The sequence below is a fragment of the Drosophila miranda genome, chromosome XR, assembly GCF_003369915.1.
Source record: "Drosophila miranda strain MSH22 chromosome XR, D.miranda_PacBio2.1, whole genome shotgun sequence".
NCBI lineage: Eukaryota > Metazoa > Arthropoda > Insecta > Diptera > Drosophilidae > Drosophila > Drosophila miranda.
This window is the reverse complement of record NC_046674.1, coordinates 10,831,045-10,848,590: the sequence shown is the minus strand read 5'-3', so window position 1 is coordinate 10,848,590 and position 17,546 is coordinate 10,831,045. Positions and strand designations below refer to the sequence as shown.

General features: G+C 49.1%; 9 protein-coding genes across 12 annotated transcripts in view; 4 read left to right on the top strand and 5 right to left on the bottom strand.

Annotated features, from left to right (window-relative positions):
- The window catches only part of LOC108152463, a 32,050-nt gene that overhangs the window by 2,293 nt on the left and 12,211 nt on the right, over positions 1-17,546 (bottom strand). For 2 of the 4 annotated variants that reach the window (XM_017281831.2, XM_033386527.1), the window contains 4 exons: positions 705-1,008; positions 463-638; positions 285-398; positions 35-223 (listed from right to left, as the gene is read on the bottom strand). In XM_017281831.2, coding sequence (XP_017137320.1) covers positions 35-223; positions 285-398; positions 463-638; positions 705-1,008 — 783 coding nt within the window. Of the gene's footprint in view, positions 1-34; positions 224-284; positions 399-462; positions 639-704; positions 1,009-9,403; positions 9,502-17,546 lie in introns of those variants that run through there. The other 2 variants (XM_033386526.1, XM_033386528.1) reach the window with 2 other exon arrangements.
- On the bottom strand, positions 2,241-2,767 carry LOC108152470 (lysozyme S). Its single transcript, XM_017281838.2, has one exon. It carries the CDS (start codon positions 2,725-2,727, stop codon positions 2,302-2,304), a length of 426 nt encoding a protein of 141 aa, XP_017137327.1. The 5' UTR covers positions 2,728-2,767; the 3' UTR covers positions 2,241-2,301.
- LOC108152469 (lysozyme E-like) lies at positions 4,377-4,909 on the top strand. Its single transcript, XM_017281836.2, has one exon. The coding sequence runs from the start codon at positions 4,416-4,418 to the stop codon at positions 4,848-4,850; it is 435 nt and encodes a 144-aa protein (XP_017137325.1). The 5' UTR covers positions 4,377-4,415; the 3' UTR covers positions 4,851-4,909.
- Positions 5,031-5,555, top strand: LOC108152468 (lysozyme B-like). The gene has a single exon (XM_017281835.2). The coding sequence runs from the start codon at positions 5,056-5,058 to the stop codon at positions 5,494-5,496; it is 441 nt and encodes a 146-aa protein (XP_017137324.1). The 5' UTR covers positions 5,031-5,055; the 3' UTR covers positions 5,497-5,555.
- LOC108152471 (lysozyme D-like) lies at positions 6,831-7,372 on the top strand. Its single transcript, XM_017281839.2, has one exon. The coding sequence runs from the start codon at positions 6,848-6,850 to the stop codon at positions 7,271-7,273; it is 426 nt and encodes a 141-aa protein (XP_017137328.1). The 5' UTR covers positions 6,831-6,847; the 3' UTR covers positions 7,274-7,372.
- On the bottom strand, positions 11,111-11,613 carry LOC108152474 (lysozyme A/C). Its single transcript, XM_017281844.2, has one exon. It carries the CDS (start codon positions 11,596-11,598, stop codon positions 11,176-11,178), a length of 423 nt encoding a protein of 140 aa, XP_017137333.2. The 5' UTR covers positions 11,599-11,613; the 3' UTR covers positions 11,111-11,175.
- On the bottom strand, positions 13,066-13,571 carry LOC108152473 (lysozyme D-like). The gene has a single exon (XM_017281842.2). It carries the CDS (start codon positions 13,529-13,531, stop codon positions 13,109-13,111), a length of 423 nt encoding a protein of 140 aa, XP_017137331.1. The 5' UTR covers positions 13,532-13,571; the 3' UTR covers positions 13,066-13,108.
- On the top strand, positions 15,531-16,022 carry LOC108152465 (lysozyme A/C-like). Its single transcript, XM_017281833.2, has one exon. The coding sequence runs from the start codon at positions 15,556-15,558 to the stop codon at positions 15,976-15,978; it is 423 nt and encodes a 140-aa protein (XP_017137322.1). The 5' UTR covers positions 15,531-15,555; the 3' UTR covers positions 15,979-16,022.
- On the bottom strand, positions 16,862-17,362 carry LOC108152467 (lysozyme B-like). The gene has a single exon (XM_017281834.2). It carries the CDS (start codon positions 17,358-17,360, stop codon positions 16,905-16,907), a length of 456 nt encoding a protein of 151 aa, XP_017137323.2. The 5' UTR covers positions 17,361-17,362; the 3' UTR covers positions 16,862-16,904.

The following is a 17,546-nucleotide window of genomic DNA, read 5'->3' as shown; positions in this document are numbered from 1 at the left end:
GGACTACCGATTGCATGGGAAATATGGGACTTACAGGCAGGAGAGCTCATCGAGCAGTGCCCGGCGCTGGTAGCTCTGCGGATTGCGGGACATGGCCAGAGAATTGCTGGCTCCTGGCACTGGGGCCGGGGCATTGCTCGCCTGCGCCATTTGGATGGCCCGCAGGACCTCCAGGAGATGGCTAATCCCATCCGATGGCGTGGCCACGAACTCTTGAACGAAGCTGCAAGCAAGAAGAAGAGCCTTAGAGGATGAGCGAAGTGGTAGAGGGAAGAGCACCTCACCTGGGAAAGGATACCCTTAGATCAGCCCTCAGTTTGGTCAGCAGATCCGTGATAGAGCCAAACTGTCGGAGCGACATCTCGCTGTCGCTCTCCGGCGGTGCAGGAATGGGAGATCTGCAAGGAATCGCAAGGAAATAGTAGGAGATCTTATCTGGATGGAGAAGGAGTATATCCCTACTTGTACTCCGAATGCTTTGCTGGCAGTGTGGAGGATCTGTAGGTCTCCTCCTTGGCACTGGACGTGGTGCAGACGTCGTAAATGGACTTCATTTTCGAGGCACTGCTTCCTTTGGTGAACTTTCGCAGCGAGAGCACATAATCCTCGGGATTGTACACCGGTGGTCGTTGATTTTCCTTTCATTAGAGAATGAGAGAGACAGATCTTAAGTATGTTTTGGGCAGGGGAGGGGCAGCACTCACTTTGCTGTAGACCGGCGCCTGGGGCCAGCTCTGTTCGGAGCCAGCCATCTTGTAGGAGGCCAAAGATCCATTGAGGCTACTGCCACCGCATTTCTGTGTCCCCGAGGCGGTGCTGGAGCTGCCGCCAGCAGCTGCCTTCGAAGCGGCCGCAGGGGGTGGCGGCGGTGCCATCTTCGAGGCAGTGTCGTGGCAGACACTGGGAGCCATCTGGAACGAGTGTCCCCCGAGGTGTCCCCTGTGCTGCTGGTGCTGCTGGTGCTGCTGGTGGTGTTGGTGCCGGTGTCGCTGCAGCGTTGAGCTGTCACTGCAATAAACGGAAAAGCCATCGGGTGGAGTCAATTAATGTACTCGTACGTGCCTCACATCAAAGAACTTGAATTTGCATTCACATTGGACTATAAATAATCCCCAGAGCCAGTTGGGGGGATTGCATAGAGGATAGAGGATGGGGCGGATAGGTTTTGGGAACACGTAACGCACCGGAAAAACAAGCCGTTAAGTTTATTGAACATATTTCTACGACTATTTAAAGCAAAAGAGTTATCTAGTCTCTGTGGCAGGTTGCCACAGGTTGCCGCAGGTTGCCACAGGTTGCAGTCGCTGCAGATTGGAGTCTGGTTTACAGGTGTCTTGGATATACCCGCTGGAGGAGTATGTTGTGGCATGTGGGCTGTAGGCCCGTTTCCTAGCCATCCACTGATCGAACGAACGATCGAATGATTTCTGATTTGTGACACTCGTTGATTCGTTATTTAATTTTCGGCCCAAAAGAAAGACACACACTTTCACTCGAAAGATCCCCCCGCCCCATCCCCATCCCCATCCCCATCCCCATCCCCATAAAAGAGAGACATTGAGAGATACCGTTACCGTTGCTGGATGGCTGTGCTGTGTTGTGATTTGTGCTGCCACAATATGTGGCACCGTTAAGCCAAGCCAATGAGTGGCTATGCAAATGCAAATGCAAATGCCACTGATACCCGTACTGGCATTGTCTGTTGCTATTCGATTGCCGGGGAATTATGACGTGCATCAATCAGCCATCAATCAGTCACGTACCATCGATGCATTGGCATTCATTCATTCAGTCGATCGATCGTTCGATGGAGTGGAGTGGAGGTGCCACCAATTGGATTCTTTCATCAGGTGTGCCTGTGCCCCTGAACACACACGGCTGACGCAGACACTGAGGCAGCCCCCAGGCTTGAGTCTTGATTATTGAGTGGCTGGCTGGCTGGCTGGCTGGCTGACTGGCTATTTGGCTGTTCGTTCCCACAGCAGCAACAGCAGCAAAAACACTTCGATCAATGTCAGTGGACGACTGAAGAGAGAAACCCACCAGCGCTGACGCTGGCGCTGCAGCAGCCGCTCAAAAAGTGTTGAAAGATCCGATGGAAAATCTGCATAAATCAATTTCCAAGACACAAATTGAAATCACGAAACGATGTACGAGACACCGAGTATGCTCCAAAAACAGGAATCGATAAGCAAGATCCCCAGCCTCCAGCCTCCGGCTAATGGATTCACTCTCCACTCTTCAAGTGTTCAAGTTATTTTCCTTTATTTCAAAGCGTTTCAACGAGGTCTGCCACTTTGCTTAGAAGCACTCATCGATGGACGGCAACCATCCGCTGCAGTAGTGCCAGACGGCCCAGGCGCCCCATCCCTGCTGGGAAAGGACCTTCTGGGCGCAACGCACGGAGTTGGTGATGTCGTCGGTCAGCAGGGCATTGCAGCTCAGGCCGCACTCGTTGTAGGAGAAGCGTCCGTCGGCCTGGCACCAGTACAGATCGTTGATCTGGAAGATTCCGTAGTCGTTGGAGCCGTCGGAATTGGCGGGTCCCACCACCCAGGTGCGGTAGTCGCTCTCGTGCTGGGCAATGCAGGTCCACTTGTCCAGCTGGTCACGGGGCACGCCCAGGTTGGACATCTCCCTGGCCAGGGAGCAGCGGTCCAGAGTGCGTCCGGACAGGGCGGGAGCGGCGGCACACGCCAGGATCACCAGAGCAAAGAAAGCCTTCATGTTGCAGATTGTCGTCTAAACGAAAACTATTTGACTTTCCTCTGGTTCTGTGCGCAGTATTTATGGAAAAAGTCTACCCCGTGGGGGCTCTATCCTATCTATCGGATTGCTGTTGAGTTCCAAGTGCCAAAGAGATTCGGATCTCGAGGGGATTCGTGTTTGTGGTCTTTTAATTAAAAAAAATCCATTTAAATATTCAAGCACATGGGTCAAGCAACAAAACCAAAAGAACTTCACTTTTGTCTTATCAAAAGACAAGAACGTGCGACACATGAGGCGTACGAGTGGTCGCTCGTTGAAGAGGTCTATGCCCCACCGAATGTGGCATAGTTTTAGGCTTGAGGCACAGAACTCTGGCTGCCAGAGCTTTCAGCAGATAACGCTCGTACGTATGAGTATATATGTATGTACATTGTACACCTTGAAAACCATTTGCTAATCTTGATTTCGTCATTGTTTCGTCGCTGAGGTTCATTGAAATCCGCAAGGAGAAAGGCAGAGGCAGAGGCAGAGGCAAAGGTAGGCAGAAAGACCTCGACGACGCGCCCTCAAAGACTGATTAGCATAATTGTTGTTATATCAACAATGACGATGGAATGGATGTTGGTTTTTCTTTGAGATCTGCTGCTTAGAAAGGGCTCATTGTACTCCCGAGAGAGTCATTGGATATGGCCCCCAAAAAGGTACAGAATGGGCTAGATGGAGCCACCGCCCAAGAGCACTACTTGGCCAAGAGCTGGTGCTGCTGGTGCTGGTGCTGCCGCTGCCGCTTCTGATGGTGATCCATATGATTGATAGCCCCATTCGGATGATCGGATGGGTCGGATGGGTTGGATGGGGGCTAATAGCTGCAGTCAAGTGGAGCTGTTTTGGCCATTAAAAAACCTCAACGACGAGACTCCACTCCATACTCCACACTCCACACAGTCGGACATTAAACTTGGGATCCCGTGCAAAAGATGGCAGATGGGAGTTCGTTTTGAAAGAAATACCTCGCAATTTCCAGACTCGGAATCGCTGGGATGCCGCACAATGAATAACTATGAATAATTTCCATCGACATGCAACAGCCGACGCCACACGGGTTGCGTGAACAGAGACAAAGCTCCACAGAAGACAATGCCACCAGAGCCACAATCGCACTCTTATTATAGATAAATATTTCGAATAGCTTGTGGATGGATGAAGGCCCAGCCTAGTCCAGTCCAGCCCAGCCCAGGCAAGGCCCCCCACAGTACGCACAGTACCTAAGATTGGGGCTACCTGTAGATCGAGTGGAACGCGTCGACTGCCTTATCGAGCGAATGCCCCAAGTGCTTCCGCACTTTTAAGATTGAATTTTGTGTATGATTTGTATTTTATGATTTGTAGAATTGATTGAGTGGGCGAATAGAATATCTGCACGAACGAAGCGATAAGACAGGGGGGCCTTCGACACCATTTCAGAGGGAGATTTTCCATAGAATACGACAAAGATGGGCTCATATTACAACATTAGCTCAGAGCTCTAAGAACGACGTGCTTTCTCCCCGGAGAATGCCAATATTTGAACTTGTAATTACTGGCAAACACCCGCCGAATGAATTGCTTGCTTAGATATTGACTCAACTGCAGAGCAGTAGGTGTTCTAGTCCCCTGGCTATAAATACTCCCCCGCAAGGGCAGGTTTCACTTCACTTTTGATCAGAATGAGAACTTTTCTAGTGATCGGTGCCTTGGTGGTGGCCTGCCTTTTATCTGCCGCCCATGCGGCACGCACCATGGACCGCTGCACCCTGGCCAGGGAGATGTCCAATTTGGGGGTGCCACGGGATCAGCTGGCCCGCTGGGCCTGCATTGCCCAGCACGAGAGCGACTACCGCACCTGGGTGGTGGGTCCTGCCAATTCCGATGGCTCCAACGACTACGGGATCTTCCAGATCAACAACTACTACTGGTGCACTCCTCCCAGCGGTCGCTTCTCCTACAACGAGTGCGGCCTCAGCTGCAACTCCCTGTTGACCGATGACATCACCAAGTCCGTGAGATGTGCCCAGAAGGTGCTCTCCCAGCAGGGATGGTCCGCCTGGTCCACCTGGAAGTACTGCAGCGGGTCCCTGCCATCAATCAATAATTGCTTCTGAGAATCGTAATCTTTTCATATTTTGCTCGTAGTCCAATAAAGGAATTACCACAGACTCTTGATATCTGTTCCAGTGATTGCTTATCGCATAGGTTGCGATACGTCCTGGAAAGAGCACACAATGTTATTTTTTCTTCTGCGTATAAATACTTTCCGACTGTAGACCCAATCCTCAGTTTAAACAAGCAACCACAACCATTCCTACAATGAGAACTTTTCTAGTGATCTGTTTCCTGGCTCTGGCCGGACTCGCACCTGGCAGCCTGGCCCGCACCATGGATCGCTGCCTCTTGGCCCAAGAGATGTTCAGGTTGGGCGTTCCAAAGGATCAGCTGGCCCGCTGGGCCTGCATCGCCGACCACGAGAGCTCCTACCGCACCGATGTGGTGGGGCCACCCAACTCGGACGGCTCCCAGGACTACGGAATCTTTCAGATCAACGACTACTACTGGTGCGCTCCCCCCAGCGGTCGCTTCTCCTACAACCAGTGCGACGTGAGCTGCAATGCCCTCCTCGACAACACCATTACCGAATCCGTGAGATGCGCCCAAAAGGTGCTCGCCATGCAGGGATGGGGCGCCTGGTCCGTGTGGCACTACTGCAGTGGCAATCTGCCCTCAATCGACGACTGCTTCCCAGCTTACTAATATACATATCATAAACCCTTTTTGTAAATCCTCTCACAATGTAATAAAGAATTCTCTTCAAGTGGGACTTGTGCTCTTTTCTTGTCTTCTGGAGGAAACACCATGGCAAATCTGTTGTTGCCGGAAAAACAGAAACTGAAAGTCTTTTTGGCTACAAAGTTCTTGCCTCGAGTCGAATTGAGTCACAGCCACTATCGTATCTCGTGATCATCAGTCGATCTCTCGCCAGTGCTCTCTTAGTCATTCCTTCTGTCCCCCTGTCATTCTTCAAACCCTCAACCCTTCAACAATGCTGCGAGACACTGAGCGCCGGCTGAGGCGTCGCACAGTGGGACCTGCGGGCTTTTCAGCTCACTTTCACTACAAAATAAATATATTCCCCTTTACACATTTTAAGTTTTGGGTATAATAATATATTCCTCCGAAGGAAACCTCGGGGTAGTTTTTCTAAAAGTTAAGTGAAGGTAGGAAAATAGCCCAAAAATGTGGTGTTTTGCAACAGACCAGGTTTCTTTGCTGAATATTGATAACAATGAGTACACCTAATAAGAGAGACTAAAAAGATAAATACCATATACTTTTGATTCTACCTTAAAGATGCAGTTTGTGGATCCAGGTTGGAAAAAAGCCCAAAAATTGGGGGTTTTGCAACAGACCAGGTTTCTTTGCTGAGTATTGATAACAATGAGTACACCTAATAGAAGAGACTAAAAGATAAATTCCATATAGTATTATCTACTTTCGATTCTACCTTAAAGATGCAGTTTGTGGATCCAAATTGAGTGAGCTGCTCGCGGAAAAAACGTTCAACTGTGAATGCTCTCGCATCTCCTAGACTACAAATTGTCTACCAGATGCGTGTATTCATGGGTAACTGTTGCCACCTTTTCTTCGGCTGTGGTGCCACTGTGCGGTGCTCCCAGCAAATACGGGACTTGTCGTGTAAAGCATGGAAGTAACGGAACGGACTTCGTATCATTTTTCTATTTATTTGTTTCAGTTTCTTGGTAGACGTTTTCTTACCCTACATTTTGCAGTCTCCGACATATACTTAGGATTTATCCAATACACATATTTCTGTGATGTTTTTACACATTTTTCTGAGAAAATTACAATTACAAAGGCATATAAATAGTTCTTATGGTGTGCATCGTGATGTGCATTTGTTGATTTCTTATCCACCTCGATGATAAGGTATCATAGGGACTGCACATATTTGTCCAGTGATTCCAAGAAAATATATGCCCATACATAATCTTCTTGGTTCTTTTCATCCACGTTGAGTATAAATACTCCCTGACTTGGATCGTCAGTCAATCAGTTTACAAGTCGAACAATAAACGTTTCTACAATGAGAGCTTCGCTACTGATCTGTGCCCTGATTGTGGCCTGCCTTGCTCCTGGCATCCTGGCCACCCGCACCATGGATCGCTGCTCCTTGGCCCGAGAGATGGCCAACAAGGGTGTTCCCCGGGATCAGCTGGCCCGCTGGGCCTGCATCGCCGACAACCAGAGCAACTACCACACCGACGCGGTGAGCCCCCCGAATGATAAGGGCTTCCGGAATTACGGGATCTTCCAGATCAGCAATGCGTATTGGTGCTATTCGAAGGATCAGGCTGCCAGGGATGTCGAGTGCAAGGTGAAGTGTGAGGCCTTCTTGGAAGATGACATTTCCCACTCCGTGCTCTGTGCCAAGAAGATCCTGGAGAAGCAAGGCTGGTCCGCTTGGCCAGGGTGCACTGGCTCCCTGCCATCGATCGACAACTGTTTCTAATGTCTCAAATGTTTCAAATATCGTGCATGCATATATGTAAAATAATTATATAAATCCTCGAGGATTGTACAACCAATAAAGATTTCTCTTAATGAGGGACTCGTGCTCTTTTCGGGGAGGGTGAGGGGGGACCATTGCAAAACTGTCGCAGAAAAGCAGCAAAAGAGAGCCTCCTTTTTGGCTGTAAAAAGTGAAATTTTATATATACATAATGGCCCACACATAACAGTGTCATTATGACAGTTGGACCGGGCTAAAAGCGAATGAAATCTATTAGACATTATGACCAACAGCCAGCAGACAGCCAGAGCCTCAATCGCGGCACTCGATCGCGGGGCTGTGGCTGTGACTGAAAAAACAAGTTAATTTAATTTCCAAGCATAAAACAAATTACGTATGAAGAAAACTGGACGCCCGTTATCGAGGGGGTTTATCATGGATGGTCCCCTAAGTGGAAAACTTTTAATGTCTGCCATCGCAAGTGGCAACGGACTTTAGTTGGCAATTGAAAACAATTTCAATTCAGAGATACTCGTACATACTCGCACATAGCAGAGCACAGACAGAGATACAGGCAGATACATGGATGTAGGGTATCCATGGGATTGCCTTTTGGGGCTAATCGTTGGAGATCAACTTTGCCATTTTGAGCAGCGGTTTGGGCCTTGTCTTAAAGCGGGAAAAATCAGGTACGAGTACGGGTACGGGTGCGAGTACGAGTACGAGCCTAATGTATCAATTTGTAGCGCTATTCTCAAGGGTGTCCGCAGGCGGGTTGAACGACATTCTTTGGACTGTTCGCTGATCGCTGAACGCTGAACGCTGATCGCTGATTGATTGACTGATGATGGATGTGCTGAATCCACTTTAATCCTATCCGCCACATGGCCCCCAGATTCTCTTCTCATCTCATCTCATCTCTCTGTGGCTGGCAGGCAGGCAGGCAGCCAGAAAACTTTCCCGCAATCGCGGTGTTCTCTTCCAAAAGCCATAAAAAAGAAGGAGGAAATTTAAGTGGAAAATGGTAAAAGTTTCTCTTCGTTTCGTTGAGCCGACACCTTGCCAAATTGTGTGTTCCATGTTCCATTCAGCCATTCAGCCCCGCTGCGATGATGTGTTGCACAAGACCATCATCGGATGTGGTGTGGCATGCCACCAGCTGCCACCAGATGCCAGGTGATGCCAGAGATTAAGTCACCGCCTGACAAAAAGTTCTCATGGCAGTTCCATTTCTTTAGCCCCATTTGCATTCGCATTTCGCACTCGAAAGATAAGACTATTAGGAGAATTTAGCAACCAACAAAGCAAAGCCCGAAGCCCGAAGCCCGAAAGAAATGTGGCCACTTTTCAGGTGCTGCTGTCAGAGATCTCTCCATGGAGATTTCCTCTGAATTTTCCCAAGGCTGTCAGAGCTCCCTTGAGCTATGCTCCGAGATCGCATCGCATCGCATCGCGTCGCCCATCCCCGACTTTTGTCATCTTCTTTTTGATTGTCGACTGTCATGCTTGACGGCCTCGCGCTTGACTCTAAATTAAAATACGTTTCTTCGTCGCTTTTTTCGTTTTTTTCGTTTTTACGTTTTTTGGGAAAGACGCTTTTCCAACGCTCATTATAGTGTTTTCACTGGGGATTTGTTTGCTACAGATTGAGCACTGGAGGGCCCCGGGGTTATATTTCAAGAGAGAAATATAGCCACAGCTCCAGCAGCTGTCAAATATAATAATTAAGGTTTAAGGTTGTTGAAACAATATCACAGCGCGGGGTCTCTGGTCTGCTCTGGCCTGGCCTGGTCTCTGGAGCTTGCCATTTGACACAGTTGCGTTTTTGGTGGCTTTTTTGGAGGAGGGGAGGAAGGGGAGGAGTGACGAGGGACGAGGAAGAAATGTCTATAATTTGTGAGTCGAATTTGTGGGGCAGAGTGGTACTGGTACTGGCATTCGGGTAATTGATGCCGAAAGAAAAGGCCAAGCCACGGGTGGCTCTGTGTCATGGCCGCTGAAGATCATGTCAATGTAACCGGGTGGAAAAAGCAGTAATACAATATTCATTCCCTGGGGATTGTAATGCCTGAGCATCAGGGAGAACAGAAGAGCAGAACAACAAAGACAGAGACAAAGACAGAGACTCACCCACCGCGTAACCAGATCCTTCAGCGGAGATCTTTCTCCGCAGAACTTTCGTAGCGGATCCACTCAAGCGACCCCTCCACACGCCGCTGATTCTGGAACCATACTGCCATTCAGACTTTGACTTTTCATTCGAGGGTTTAGACAACCGCCGTGGAACGCGTGTCTATTGATAAAAGTAAACCCCCTTTCGCTATCAGCTATCACACCTATGCGATTCGTTCAATTTGTGTGTGGCATCAGATCAGATCAGCCCCGTTCCGTGTGTGTCCGTGTCCGTGTGCATATTCCAAGTGGAAAAGAACCAGAAAATACTCGAAAGATTCGCTTCGAGGAGTGGCTCGCTTCGTTTTTTTTGTGATAATTTAATTATGCGGCCCCTTAATCTGGAATCTAAATCACAAGAATAGCTAGAACCGATTAATGTGGCAAATGAATGGAGAGGCACTTGCTGCGAGTCATTCTTTTTTTGTTCTTCCAGAACTTTTCTTGAGTTTTCGATCTGTCAATCTGTTTCCTTTAGGATCGTTTCTTGCTAATCGTTTCTCTTACGAAATAGAGATCGTGTCATGTGATGTGATGTCTGAGGAACTTCCTACTAACAAAACATCAGATCTATCGCTTCAGAACCTTTTCTTGTGCTCTCCATTCTGCAGTAACCTCTTTCCCATCCGACCAGCCAACCATCAGCCTATTCCCTATTCGCCCCCTCCTCCTCCAGCTGCATGTCATCTACTCCTCCTCCTTGGAAACCAATTAGATCTGCCACAAACCAAGTGTAAACCCGAACCTATGGCCCCTCATTCTGTCCCTCTCATTGCGGTAAGTGTGGTTCCAACGCTGCATTGTTACGACCACGACTACGACTACGAGTACGAGTACAAGTATCTCTGGACCATCATAACTTTACGGTAGAGCGACTTCCACTGCCATCATTCCATTTCCATCCAATTGTCTTTGGGTCTGACCCACGCAATGTCGCAGCCAGAGGGCGCCGAACCCCAACCCCGACGCCCGAAGACAATTACTTATGCATTTCCACTTGTGGTGCTGTAGTTGGTGCTGGAGCTGGAGCTGGAGTTGTGCTAATGTCTTCAGATTATAGGAAACACTCGAGAGGGGCATCAGGCAGGCACTTTGGTTGGACACAGGCAGGGGTCTTCGTCTACCATCTCCTCTTTCCTCTATCCTCTTTCCCTGGAATGGTGTAATTTTCCGGTCTTTGGTTTCCTGCTTTGTTTTAGGCCCCCCCCACGTTCTCGATCTCTCTCTCCCCAGACGATCGATGCGTGCCTCCCAAAGAGGGTCTTGCGTTTCCACTTCCTTTGAACAGACCTCCACAGTTCCCGTTCCCGTTGCCTTTGCCGTTCTAAGATGTGGAGCTAGAGCCCACTTTACGTACATTTATCACCAGCCTGAGCGACGGCGGCGGTCACTTGTGTAATTTATTGCCCCCCGCCCTGCCGATGGCCGCCACATTAAGAATTCATTGACCGGTCCAACGTCAACGAACGGCCCATGGGCCAGGCCATGCCACGCCATGCCATGCCATGTCTCGAACGACTAGAAGGGAAGCTGCGATCGATTCTTTCTTGGCCTTTCTTTCTTCTCATTTCTCCCATTTCTTCCATTTAGAAAGTGTCTGCAGACAGACGGACACTGGGAGCAGGCGAGCACACGCTCGGAGCCACACAACAGCCAGAACAAACATCAGTTTACAATCATAGTTTATTGAATGGGAATGCAACAGACCGGCAGGGGAAACAGACTGCTTCTTAGAAGCACTCATCGATGGACGGCAGCCATCCGCTGCAGTAGTGCCAAGTGGACCAGGCGGACCATCCCTGCTGGGAGAGGACCTTCTGGGCGCAACGCACGGAGTGCTCGATGTTGTCGGTCAACAGGGCATTGCAGCTCAGGCCGCACTCGTTGTAGGAGAAGCGACCGGTGGGGGGAGCGCACCAGTAGTAGTCGTTGATCTGGAAGATGCCGTAGTCGTTGGAGCCGTTGTAGTTCTCGGGTCCGACCACTCCGGTGCGGTAGGAGCTCTCGTGCTCGGCAATGCAGGTCCACTTGTCCAGCTGATCGCGGGGGACGCCCAGGTCGGACATCTCGCGGGCCAGGGAGCAACGGTCCATTGTGCGACCGAAAGCGGGAGCGGCCAGAGCCAGGGCAACCAGAACGATGAAAGCCTTCATGTTGAGAATTTAAGGAAGAAACTGATGTCGAATGGCACGAAGGTTTGCGCTTTTATAGGGCGAAATATCTCCCTGAAGTGTTATCTGAAGTAGTTCCTTCGATAGGCAGGAGGGCCTATCTGCAAGAGTGTATGTGAATCTCAGAGAAAAATCCCCCGAAAACTTTGAAGCCGCTCTTGATTAGTGATCACTGAAGATAAAGTATAGTATTGTGGCAGACAGCGCGTGTGTAATGGGATACAGTAGTACTAATCAATCTCTCTTGGTTGAAGTGCTTTTAGATATTCGTGGTATGTATATTTCTGATTTCATTCATCGATCATTTGGTCGCAGTCTTTTTAGTTTTATTTTTTGGAAGACTGAAGACTCTTCAGAAATGAGCCTTGGATTTCAGGCTGTTCTTCTGTTCGGAATGGATCTAGTCATGCAGCTGTCATTTACAGATCTCTTGGCCCTCGTAAATATCGAATAAAAAGATCCTTGAACAGCAGGCCTACTCTGAAACTGTTGCTCTGTTTGATTTGGAATCAAAGACTTTTTTGAGAGGAGAATTAAGGTTTTCCATTTGGCTTCCTCTCTCCAGACATAGGGAAGCAGAATAGAATTCTCTTTGATTTAAATATGAATGTACTTGAAATATTCGAAATATTTAAATCTATGAAAATATTTAATTTAAATAGATTTGAATCAAAGATTTTCGTATGGATGTGAAAATGTAAGTGAAAAACTTTTTCTATTTACAATTTCCACACTCGAAGCAGATCTATTGGCATACATTTTTAAATCTAAATTTTAGGTATTAGAATTATTATATTACAGTGCCTTTGTCCTCTGGGTGCAATGACGGTCCCCGTCAATGCTCCCAATCGACAAATAATACCATTTCGTGTCCACAATGTGGACATTTTCAAGGAGGCCTTTAGCTTTGAGCAATTTCTATAACCGATTTGACATTTTTTCACGGGCATAATCTTGTCTGCGATCCAAGACGGAAGTTGCTTTGAGTTTTTATGAATTTAAATGAATTCTGCGCTGACAAAAGCCAAAGCCACCCGTCCAACTGGTGCTCAGGCCTCGAACACCAGCCCCCCCCACCGCTCGATGGAATTATAATGAATATGTCTTTGGATCTGGGTTGGGCAATTACTTGACTTTGACCCCCGCTGTCATTTGTCCGTCAGACGAAGCATCGATGTCACTTTCTATTGGAGAAAACCCAAATAAGATATATTTATGATTTTCTTTTGGCAAAAGTTTCTAGTTTGGCTCTTCTTTTTATGGCGGCACTATCAGCCATCAACTAGATTAGCGGGCCCCCATGAATATGCATCGTTCTATACGTATTCATGTGATTAGAAAGTGAAACCATCAACCCCATCAATATGAATCAAGAGGAACAGTCACCGGATTCAGAGACTCCAAAGAGAAACTTATACTATTCAAAAGTGTCACAGAATTCAACAGATACTCGTTTTATGCAATCATTTTATTCAGGGGTCGGAATCAGAGCTTAGAAGCAGTCGTTGATGGAGGGCAGGGAGCCGTCGCAGTACTTCCAGGTGGACCAAGCGGACCATCCCTGCTGGGAGAGGACCTTCTGGGCGCAACGCACGGAGTGCTCGATGTTGTCGGTCAACAGGGAGTTGCAGCTCAGGCCGCACTCGTTGTAGGAGAAGCGACCGCTGGGGGGAGCGCACCAGTAGTAGTCGTTGATCTGGAAGATGCCGTAGTCGTTGGAGCCGTTGTAGTTCTCGGGTCCGACCACTCCGGTGCGGTAGGAGCTCTCGTGCTCGGCAATGCAGGTCCAGCGGGCCAGCTGATCGCGGGGGACGCCCAGGTCGGACATCTCGCGGGCCAGGGAGCAACGATCCATGGTGCGACCGAAAGCGGGAGCGGCCAGAGCCAGGGCAACCAGAACGATGAAAGCCTTCATTTTGTTTTGTTGGTTCGGAATACGGTAGTAAACTGATGATGAGGTCCTCGCAATTGGCGTTTTTATAGCACTTTTCCGAGGGCTGTCGCCTTATCTAGCCACTCGAGGAGGAGGGCCGTGACGGTAGGGCGATAAGGCACATTGGGGCTGCCGTCAATTGGTCTGCGGCTGCGATATGGCCGTGGCCGAAACCCGATTGATCAATCAACTTTAATCTGAAATGTTTGTTTACAAATATCGAACCACTGACGTTGGCCGTTCGGTAATTGGCTTTGATCGCATCTCCGATTGGAGAACCGTTTGAAAGTAGAAGAACTTTTCTTGGCCATTATTCTAACAGTGGTTTGCTTTTTCCGAAAGTTCGAACGATAATTAGTGGATTCTTGAGGGGGAAATGATGCTTTGCCTAATTGGCCTGGGCCTCCAAGGGGACACCACTTTGAGAGCGACCCCATGCCTCATGCCTCATGCATAGGCAATGAGGTCTGGTCTGGTCTGGTCTGCTCTTGTGTGTTGGTCTATTGGAGATTCTCTTCTCTTCTTGAAGAATCAACTGTTAGATGACACACTTTTGGGGATGACTGTGAAGACGGTGGAGTGGAGTCGTCGATAAATCAGCGAAACAAAAAGTAAAAGTGAGAAACATTCTTTCTTCGCCTTCAAAAGAATCGGCCACTCATTGGCGATGAGAAGGCTCTCCTCGAATGTTCACAAATTATCATTAATATCGTGAATTCATCTTTAATTCATGGGGGGCTCAAAGAGGGTCACGCTTCAAAGGCCTCAACTTGAAACTTGAAACAACTTTGTCTAATAGCTATTCCATCTTTCATCAGGCGTCTTCCATCTCCCATCTCCCATCGCTCCCCATCTCCAGTCGCCAATCTTCATCTCTCGACTGCTTTTACAGTAGCCTTTTGTCATTTGTCTTTGCTGTTAACCGCACGCCACATGCGAAAGGTTAACAACTTTCTTGGCAGAGTCGTAGTCGTAGTGTCGTAGTGTCTTAGTCGGGGAGATACATATAGATACATCCCAAAAAGAAGCACTCCGCCTCACCTGTGTGGAAATCTGTGGTCGAACCCCTCCTCGGGGTCTCTTCGAGTGGCGGGTCAGGCCGCATGCCTCAGGCCTCAGGCCCCAGGAATACCGCTACCCAGCAATGCACCGTCCCGTCCCGTCCGTCTGTTCGTCTGAACGCCTCCTCAAAAGTCTTACACTCGAATGGGGTTAATGTAACAACAGCTGAGGCTCTCTGTCGTTTGCATACTTGTGGTTGTATCGTTAGTCAGAGTCAGAGTTACAGCTGGAGTTGGCGTTAGAGTCTACCTCCTCCGCCCAATCCATCCATTGGGAAAGCAATGTGCAGCACAGCTCTTGGCTCTTCGCTCTTCGCTCTTGCCTCTTGGCGCTCTGTGATGATGTTCATGTTGATGTTGATGTGGAAGTTGATGATGTGTGGTAGCCTTGGGGGCTCGTTGTCGAGTCAGTGGTTTTACGATCGAACGCATGCCCGTTACAAGCCATAGCCCAAACAGAGGAGTTCTTCTTCTACCAAAGGTCTCACTCAAGTACTCAAAAGTGGAGCCCGAGTTGGACCTAAAGTCGGAAGCAGAGCTGCGCCGCTCGTGTACTCCGTGCCACATCTGCCCACTGAAGAGGCAGTAATTGCCCAGCGGAGACGGAGGGGATGCTAACAAGGTTAATGGCTTGAAGAGCAAACGTTTAACTTAACAAAAAATTAATACCTTGTGCCCCAAAAACCCCCGACAAAGATGAGGCTAATCTTGGCCCCTGATGCTTTTTCTTTAGCTGTCGCGACATTTGGAGGATCGCACGATTAAGGGCCCCACTTGAGTGGCGATAGTGTGATTAATTTTACTAGACGCCTCCTTAGCTTCAAGTTCCGATAGGACCACACTCGAGATAGTACTCCACAAATGGCGAAAATCGAGATAATTGCGGACTATAAAAGCACACGCCACTCTCCATTTCGACATCAGTTTCCAATAATTGAAATCATCATGAAGGCTTTCATCGTTCTGTTTGCTCTGGCTCTGGCCGCTCCCGCTTTCGGTCGCACCATGGACCGTTGCTCCCTGGCCCGCGAGATGTCCGACCTGGGCGTCCCCCGCGATCAGCTGGACAAGTGGACCTGCATTGCCGAGCACGAGAGCTCCTACCGCACCGGAGTGGTCGGACCCGAGAACTACAACGGCTCCAACGACTACGGCATCTTCCAGATCAACGACTACTACTGGTGCGCTCCCCCCACCGGTCGCTTCTCCTACAACGAGTGCGGCCTGAGCTGCAATGCCCTGTTGACCGACAACATCGAGCACTCCGTGCGTTGCGCCCAGAAGGTCCTCTCCCAGCAGGGATGGTCCGCCTGGTCCACCTGGAAGTACTGCGACGGCTCCCTGCCCTCCATCAACGACTGCTTCTAAGCTCTGGCTTTTGATTCGAAATAAATACAATGTTTGACAGATAATTTGCGTTGTTTTGTGGCCACACTTTCTCCCACCATGCCATCGAAATCTCTCGATTACAGTGAAAATAATAACAACCCTGGGCACTGAGATGCCAATCGACTAATAATCGCATATCGTGTGCACAATTTCGGGGAGGCCCTGGGCGCCGAATCCCATTTTGTATAATCGATTTGACATTATTTTGTTTTCAGAGGAGGCTTGGACGGCGGACGTTTGACGGTGTCTTGTGGCTGATTCAAGACGGATGTTTTCATAATTCGCTTTACGTTTTTTATGTTTCTTATTTTATTTATTTAAATATAGACTCATTGACGAGTTCTGCGCTCAAGAGGCACCTGTTTGACTGGTTCAGGCCTCCGTTTCGACCAGGTCCCAGCCTCAATGGATGCTCAATGGAGTTATAATGAATATGTCTTTGGGTTTGGGTTTGGATTTGGGTTTGCGTTTGGTGGTTACCATTTGGCGTTTAACCCGCGCTGTCACTTGTGGCTTTAACTCATGGGGCGGCCTTACTTTCTATCGGAGAAAAGACGCAGAAAGGCAGCCGAATTCATTTGACGTGTGTTTTGTCTTGCAAAAGTTTCTAAATTCGCGCTTCGACGTATTTATGGCCATAAGATAGGGCGACAGTATCTATTAGATTAGCGAATCCATATTCTATTCATTGGATTAGAAAGTGATTTGGCCAGAGAAAAGGCTCGCCACCAAACGAATCAATCCAATCAATCAATAATTGCAGCCACAGAAAAAGAGAAACTTATCTGAAGATTCAGGAATAGCAATGGAGGAGACATCACGTGTTCTCCGAACAGACGAGCAAAGATTCAAGGAATACATATTCGTTTTATGCAATCATTTTATTCAGGGGTCGAAATCAGAGCTTAGAAGCAGTCGTTGATGGAGGGCAGGGAGCCGTCGCAGTACTTCCAGGTGGACCAGGCGGACCATCCCTGCTGGGAGAGGACCTTCTGGGCGCAACGCACGGAGTGCTCGATGTTGTCGGTCAACAGGGCATTGCAGCTCAGGCCGCACTCGTTGTAGGAGAAGCGACCGGTGGGGGGAGCGCACCAGTAGTAGTCGTTGATCTGGAAGATGCCGTAGTCGTTGGAGCCGTTGTAGTTCTCGGGTCCGACCACTCCGGTGCGGTAGGAGGACTCGTGCTCGGCAATGCAGGTCCACTTGTCCAGCTGATCGCGGGGGACGCCCAGGTCGGACATCTCGCGGGCCAAGGAGCAACGGTCCATGGTGCGACCGAAAGCGGGAGCGGCCAGAGCCAGAGCAAACAGAACGATGAAAGCCTTCATGATGATTTCAATTATTTTTGTGGACGTTGACATGCAATGACTGCATCTTTCAAGAGGCGATGCAGCTACTGCACCGTCAAGTGGCCCGTGTGACACCAGCAGAAGGCTGTTACGCGCGGATCCCAGGCAAAACGCAGCCCTCCTCCCGCCCAACCGACCGAGGGGCGCTGCCGCATGACGCGCGGTGCGTAGCCGAACCAAACGCGAACATGCAAGAAA

Bases quoted from the DNA above. Each gene is read 5' to 3' on its own strand.
- LOC108152469 (XM_017281836.2), top strand. From the start codon at position 4,416: ATGAGAACTTTTCTAGTGATCGGTGCCTTGGTGGTGGCCTGCCTTTTA.
- LOC108152470 (XM_017281838.2), bottom strand. From the start codon at position 2,727: ATGAAGGCTTTCTTTGCTCTGGTGATCCTGGCGTGTGCCGCCGCTCCC.
- LOC108152474 (XM_017281844.2), bottom strand. From the start codon at position 11,598: ATGAAGGCTTTCATCGTTCTGGTTGCCCTGGCTCTGGCCGCTCCCGCT.
- LOC108152471 (XM_017281839.2), top strand. From the start codon at position 6,848: ATGAGAGCTTCGCTACTGATCTGTGCCCTGATTGTGGCCTGCCTTGCT.
- LOC108152465 (XM_017281833.2), top strand. From the start codon at position 15,556: ATGAAGGCTTTCATCGTTCTGTTTGCTCTGGCTCTGGCCGCTCCCGCT.
- LOC108152467 (XM_017281834.2), bottom strand. From the start codon at position 17,360: ATGTCAACGTCCACAAAAATAATTGAAATCATCATGAAGGCTTTCATC.
- LOC108152468 (XM_017281835.2), top strand. From the start codon at position 5,056: ATGAGAACTTTTCTAGTGATCTGTTTCCTGGCTCTGGCCGGACTCGCA.
- LOC108152473 (XM_017281842.2), bottom strand. From the start codon at position 13,531: ATGAAGGCTTTCATCGTTCTGGTTGCCCTGGCTCTGGCCGCTCCCGCT.